This window comes from Polyodon spathula, chromosome 23, assembly GCF_017654505.1.
Source record: "Polyodon spathula isolate WHYD16114869_AA chromosome 23, ASM1765450v1, whole genome shotgun sequence".
Taxonomy (NCBI): Eukaryota; Metazoa; Chordata; class Actinopteri; order Acipenseriformes; family Polyodontidae; genus Polyodon; species Polyodon spathula.
In genome coordinates this window covers 25,987,460-25,994,116 of record NC_054556.1, presented here as the reverse complement: position 1 = coordinate 25,994,116, position 6,657 = coordinate 25,987,460, and the positions used below count along the sequence as shown (strand labels likewise).

At 40.6% G+C, this 6,657-nt stretch overlaps 1 protein-coding gene across 1 annotated transcript; it reads right to left on the bottom strand.

The window, feature by feature from the left end:
• Window positions 1-2,293: 2,293 nt before the first annotated feature.
• On the bottom strand, window positions 2,294-6,354 carry LOC121297730 (troponin C, skeletal muscle-like). The gene is made up of 6 exons (XM_041224187.1): window positions 6,250-6,354; window positions 4,242-4,296; window positions 3,512-3,655; window positions 3,310-3,424; window positions 3,000-3,136; window positions 2,294-2,678 (listed from the first exon to the last, which is right to left on the bottom strand). The coding sequence occupies exons 1-6, from the start codon at window positions 6,250-6,252 to the stop codon at window positions 2,647-2,649; spliced, it is 486 nt and encodes a 161-aa protein (XP_041080121.1). The 5' UTR covers window positions 6,253-6,354; the 3' UTR covers window positions 2,294-2,646.
• Window positions 6,355-6,657: the final 303 nt, after the last annotated feature.

The following is a 6,657-nucleotide window of genomic DNA, read 5'->3' as shown; positions in this document are numbered from 1 at the left end:
AGTCAAATTAGGTTAAAACCAAATTGAACCCCAGCCTTCCAGAGCTGAAAGACCCACCTGGATCCCAGAGCAAGTTCTACCAGAAGTGACACTGAACCCAGGTCTGCTGCTGTCTGATAAGCTCCCCGGAACCCCTGTCTGCCACTCGCTTTAAGCACTCATCCAACCAGCTCTCTCTTATCTGTTGGTGTGAGGAGGAGGGAGGACACAGAGAGAGAGAAAGAGGTTTGGAGAGACTGAGACTTTTCTGGATTTGATTTAACTTAAAGAAGGAAGAAAGGAAAAGCAGAAAATAACAAAATAACAGTTCATCAACTCCTAATCCCCCCACTAGAGAGAAAGAGATGAAGGATGGAGTGAGAGAATGGGGGAGGACAGATATAAAGAAAGAAAAAAGGGGGAGCAAGAGAGAGAGAGAAGAGAGGGAGAGAGAGAGACAGAGAGAGGAGATAGATGGGAGAGAGAGACAGAGAGACAGAGAGGAGAGAGAGAGAGAGAGAGAGAGGGAGAGAGAGAGAGAGAGAGAGAGAGCGACTCACACGGGCCGTGTTACTAATCCAGCCTGTCCCCTTGTTTTGGAGGGTCACTCCTGCAAACCCAGAGTCATTAATCTGTCTGAAAGCCCTTTGATGTCTGGGCTGCAGCGCTGAGTGTTTTATCAGCTGCTAATGTGACCAGGGGAGGTTGGCTGGAGCGGCCGGAGAGAGATGGAGGTTATTTCTACAAGGGGGTGCTGATGTTCTCTTTAGTGGCTCTTCAAAAACATGATTAATAATAAGATACCACTCCTGAATCATAAGACACTCGTTACACAGTCAAATTGTGAAGTGATTATGAAGTGCGACAAGACCAACTTATTCAACTACAAACATGACTCCATCTACTCTTACGTGTGAGGTACAGTAAGAGATAAACCCAGAAGAAGTTAAAAGAAATGTGCATGTTTTGGCATACTAACGAATTGCCTCAATTAAACAGTGGTTTCCTTGCTCTCCGAATACGACAAACACAAACAGAAGTTTTCTAATTTCACCTCGATATGGCTGCTGGCTTGTTTCAGTTCAGTAACAGAACAAGCCCCCTTGAGATGTCTTGGTGGGCTGTTTCTTAGACCTGTCAGTGGGTGGAAGGCTTAGTATTTTTCAAGCAGCTTCCAGTCTAGTCAAGCCTTTGATTTAAATGACTGCCCTGATTTGCATAGTGTGCTTCTGTGCTTGATTACAACCCAAGCAGGGGTTTATTATTGTTATACACAGTGAATGGGATACAGCAGACTGAGAAAGTCTTCCTGGTATTGACAGCCTGGGCTGCCCAGGGTAGTTCATCTCTTAACCCTCTCTCACATCTTACCGACTTTCCATTACCCCCAAACCCCTACTAAATCTCTACCTCTAAGAAGCGAGCAGCTTTGAGGTTAGTGGATTGACCTCTAGTGGTGAAGGTTGTTAATGCTAGTCATTTTTTCACAACTATTGTATCATTAATTTTATATTTTTATTGTGCCTTTTTTTTTTATTACAGTTGGAATTTCAATCGTAATTATTATTTTTATGTGTCTGTGTGTGCGTGTGTGTGTGTGTGTGTGTGTGTGTGTGTGTGTGTGTGTGTGTGTGAAAAAGTACATTGGCCAGCACTCTGAGTCAGCTGCTTACCTTGAAACAGTTTACAAGCACAGTGTCACACAAGTGATCTTGAAGTTCTCATGAGGAAGACACAAGGAAGGCAGAACAACATCCTGGTCCCTAGTCTGAATGTTTATGTTGGTATCATAATCCTTGGAATTAAATTCAGTGTTGGGATTTGTCATTTTAAACCAGTATAATGAAACCCCCCCTTGGTGACTGGCGCCCTCGGTTTCAAAGCTGTGTTAACAGTGTCCTCTAGTGGTCAATAAGGGAAAGTGAAAATGTACATGTAGGAAATACTGCCCCGTAGAGGCGAAACTGAAGAATGTGTGCTGTGGGAAGGAGAGTCCAGGCAATAATCGTGTTAATGCAGAATGAAATCTGTACTCCTACATATATATACACCGCGTCTATGTCCTATGGGAACATGTCAGATCGTTTGCTGGAATTAAATCAAGTTTGATATTCATGTAACTTGACTGTTGCTGTTAATGAATTCCAAACTGCCTCTGAATCTATCAACGCACGCCATGGAAGTGCTTCGGTCCGCTATGTTGCAGATACAGTACACCGCCCAAGGCTTGTACTAAATGCAAGAGCACAGTTGCAAGAAAAGATCCATTGGGATAAGCCGGGGTTTCAATGGAATGACACAAAAAAAGACGGGAGAAATCCACAGAAGTTTATTGAAGCATCTACAGTGCTTTAGTCTAGAGCGCGGTGTGGTCTTGTGTTGCGGCCCTTGAGCATCCCAGGCTGTTGAAAAGCAGAGGCTGCATTTTTTAACCTAGTAGTGCCTCCACGCTGCATCTATGGAGGGGGGTCAGCTGTATAAAGATTGGCATAGGATGGCAGCCTATCAGCTAACTGCAGCTAAGAAAGGGGCAGCTCCCTCTGTGGAGCTTATTGAAGACATTGTTAAGATGCAAAGTCAGACTATGGGATGTGGTGAGATTGTTCAGAAGCAGTACACTTAGGAAAGGGGTCACGGGAGAGTCAATGCGAAGAGGAATGTTAATTTTTACTGCACACCTTCCATCATCTTGAGAAACTCTGAAAGACAAAGAGGGAGATTTCACTTTGCAAAGCTGCTACAAATGTCAACTCTTTAATAGGTGTGAAAGTTGCAAAAATAATATTTAGCAGATCAAAAGTCTATGGAGATCCTGCAGGGGAAAAAAAATAATAATTCCCCCCTCCAAAAAAACCCAACAACAACATAAAAATCCTTCAGAAATACTCTCTACTGTTAAAATAATAAAATTCCACTAAAGGGCACGATGGTAGGTTATTCAAAACATTTGCGCATTGTATCAAAAGAGACTTAGAGCCAGGAGAAATTGGTAAAGTAAGAAAGCTGCCCTCTGTCTTTACCGTCAAAGTCCAACTTGCCGTCCATGTTCTTGTCTCCGTCGGCCATGAGTTCGTCGATCTCAACGTCAGAGATGGTCTCCCCGCTGCTGCGGATAATTGTCGCAAACTCATCGCGGTCAATGTAGCCATCACCGTTCCTGAGGCGCACAAAAAACAAAACCTTTCAAATACAGCTTTCAGAGCTTCATCAACGCAGGGCAGCTGTTGCGATGCCATTGACTTGGTTTACAGTACATTTAGACCCAGTGCTATGTGCTTGTATTGCTCGCTCCCACACACACTGCGCAAGGCGATACCAATGCACACGTACTTGTCGAAGACGCGGAAGAATTCAGACAACTCTTCCTCACTCTTGCCAGCCTGATCCTCTTTAAGCTGTTGCACCATCATGACCAAGAACTCTTGAAAGTCGATGGAACCGCTGCCTGGGTGACAAACAGGACAAGTGTCAAGAGGGACAGACAGACAGACAGATCTCTCAGGACAATTCTAAGAGTGGAGATGACTCTTACCGTCCTCATCTACCTCCTCAATGATGGCATCCAGCTCCTCTCGGCTTGGGTTCTGTCCCAGCATCTTCATGACGGTACCCAACTCCTTGGTGCTGATGTCTCCACCACCATCAGTGTCAAACATGTCAAAGGCAGCCTTGAACTCTACGATCACACAGAGCAGCGAAGAGCTGTCAGTATCCTCTTCACGAAACTTACCTTTATCAAGACTGCAGAGTCAATTTTAATGTTTTAAACAGAAGCCAGTCTAAACACCTCCACCATTTCCTTCTGAGGTTTTCTTTTTTTTTTTTTTGTTAGTTGGTTTTTAAATCTTGATGCGGTTTAGATTATTAAAATAGACGACTATGAATTAAATACGTTTGGCATTCATTAAACTGTTCCAGACTGTTGTTGAGGAACCAATAATATTAAAAATAACACACAATAATACATTACATGGGTACATGAATACATCATTTTATCATACATTACCTAAGGTTATTATTTTGAACAATACTGGTTTATTATTATTATTATTATTATTATTATTATTATTATTATTATTATATTAAACAGTAGTAGTAGTATCATATAGTAGTATAGTAAGAGTAGTAGTAAAAGTAGTAGTAGTTAGCATCATAACTCAGTGAGTCATCATCTATAGTGTCATAGTATAGTAGTGTAGATGTAGGAGTAGTAGTAGTAGTAGTAGTAGAGTAGTAGTAGTAGTGCAAACACTGATACCTACCAGCCACCATCTCGTCGCTCAGGTACGACAGCGCTTCTATTTGTGCGGCGGTCGGCTGCAAAAAAAAATCATAATAGTTCAACTGAATACAGCAGAGATTTCTCCAATGTATAACAATGTTCAACAGCTTGACCCCAAAACTATATCCTATAGGATACTATAGTATAGGGTTTTTAGAAGGGATGGGATGGGAGATGGGAGGAGATATTGCATATATTGTAGAACTCGAGGACACCAATCTAACTATATTTGAAAATATGATGGAACCTTTCCATGTATTATATATTTATATGTGCACATATATTAGGACTGCCCGCTACACTACATTCGAGGGTGTCAAATACACATCTATATTACAGTGTACAAGTAACGCTACAATTATATAACTAATACCAATGCTTTTACGAATGAAATTACACATACCAGCCAAGAACACAAACGAGATAGCATTCCACTTATGATATTGTACTTTGTATTTTATTGGTTTGTTATGTAAATCGTGTTGTAATGTTTGCAATCATGCTTTTATTGTAGTTATGACATTGTACTTCGTATTTATGTATTTATTTTCCTATAAAGCGCTTTGGGAGGGCATTGCCATGAAAGGCGCTATATAAAAATACATTGATTGATTGAGTTATATCTGGTTTAGTTTAACACAAGTCAAAACTTCTGTATAATATGACCTGCATTCTGATTAATTCAATTCGAGTCAAGCAGAGCTACGGAATTATTAAATGTGATATCTTAGCAAATAAACCACCACCAGAGAGCTTGGGGTTTCAAACGATCTCTTTCACTGTATTATATGTGTTTGTATTTGCATATATACTATGTTGCCCCTTGTATAAGCGATGATGCATGCCTGTGCATGTAATGATTTAGATGACAGAATGTTTTCAGTAGAAAGCCACTTGGATAGTTGTGCGCTCGCTTTGTGCCTCTTCCATTTTTGCGCCTTGTCGGCATTTCAGGTATTTGTATTTGTATTAATGCTCCGTGCTTAAGATAGTTTGGAGACTGTGGAATCTGCTACATCGGGGAAAAACTGCCTAACAGGATCACGTTACCGCAGGAGGTTAGATCGGCTTACATTACAGCTGACGCAGCCGCGCCACCAACAGCTGTGAGTCTGTAAAACACTGAGCAGGTGGGGAGGACATCGCCACTACTATGATATCACCACTGGTTTTGTTTTATTTATTTATTTATTATAAATGAAAATAAATGCATAACATGCCGTACTGCTTTAAAAGAAGGAGAAGAAAAAAAACAGAAAGTAATTTCTCCTGCGTGTATTAATAGAAATCAATGTAGCGCATTTATGCCAGAAATGTTATCCTGCAAAACTTGAATCCTAAACTAAGGTCCGTTTTCAAAGCACTTTCCTGTCTTAACTCTTGATTTTTTTCAAAGAAACAAACACGACTTTCACGTTAAAAATACCTTCAAATAAATATCCCAGGGCGTTCATTTCAAGCGTGTTAACATGAGCAACATTAATAGTTTTTATATATAAATGAACGCAATTTTAAAAAGCTAATTTAGCACAGTGGTAAATGCATCTGAATATAACCCAAAGTATATATGCAACCAGTCAAAGTTTGAATTCATATTTTAGTAACTATAGTCTTGTATACTGTGAATATAATCAATCTCTCTCTCTCTCTCTGTACTGTACATTATTATACAATATATGAATTACATTTATTTTAGGGAAGTTATATGTTACATATTTATCATTGTGTTGTACATTTGAAATGTATATTATTATTTATTATTATTATTATTATTATTATTATTATCTCCCCAGCTATCCTAATGGTTTGCTGCTGCATGACGAAGTGATTCGGTCAATGCTGATGTAAACGGATCACTTTGAAGCTTGGTCTGTGTGACAGTTGCTCTATTCCCCAGGTACATTCGTAGGAATTTGCATCTTAGCTCTGGGCTTATGCACAGATTCAATCTTCAGCAAAACAGCAAGTGAATGGATGAATTTCCTTACCATGATTGCAGTTTACGAAGGACCCCCTACTCCCACTGAAGAATAGGTCACCGCTCCCCTCCACAGAATAACTAGACAGCCACGAGGATTAAGCCCAGCTTTTAAACCCCCCACCCCCACCCCTCTCTGACCCACCCTCTTCCAGATATAGCATCCTGAACTTTTAGGGATCTCTGTCGATTCCAACCAATCGCTGCTACTTGGAATCGAATTTCCTGTGTTGCTTTGCCACCCTCCACACTATGAGACTCTGTTATAAAACTGGTAGGGACTAAACAGCTGAAAAGCATTCAAGGCTTCAGATGTGTGATGTTCAATATGCAGACAGGAGGAAATGTCTTCACTCTATCAGAGCTCAGGGAAATCTTCTTCTTTTAACCAGGATCACGGGAATACTGCAGAACGGAA

Bases quoted from the DNA above. Each gene is read 5' to 3' on its own strand.
- LOC121297730 (XM_041224187.1), bottom strand. The intron at 3,425-3,511 runs GTAAGAGTCATC...TTTGTCACCCAG, and splicing joins TGAGGAGGTAGATGAGGACG to GCAGCGGTTCCATCGACTTT. The intron at 2,679-2,999 runs GTAAAGACAGAG...TTTGTCTTTCAG, and splicing joins CGGCAAGTTGGACTTTGACG to AGTTTCTCAAGATGATGGAA.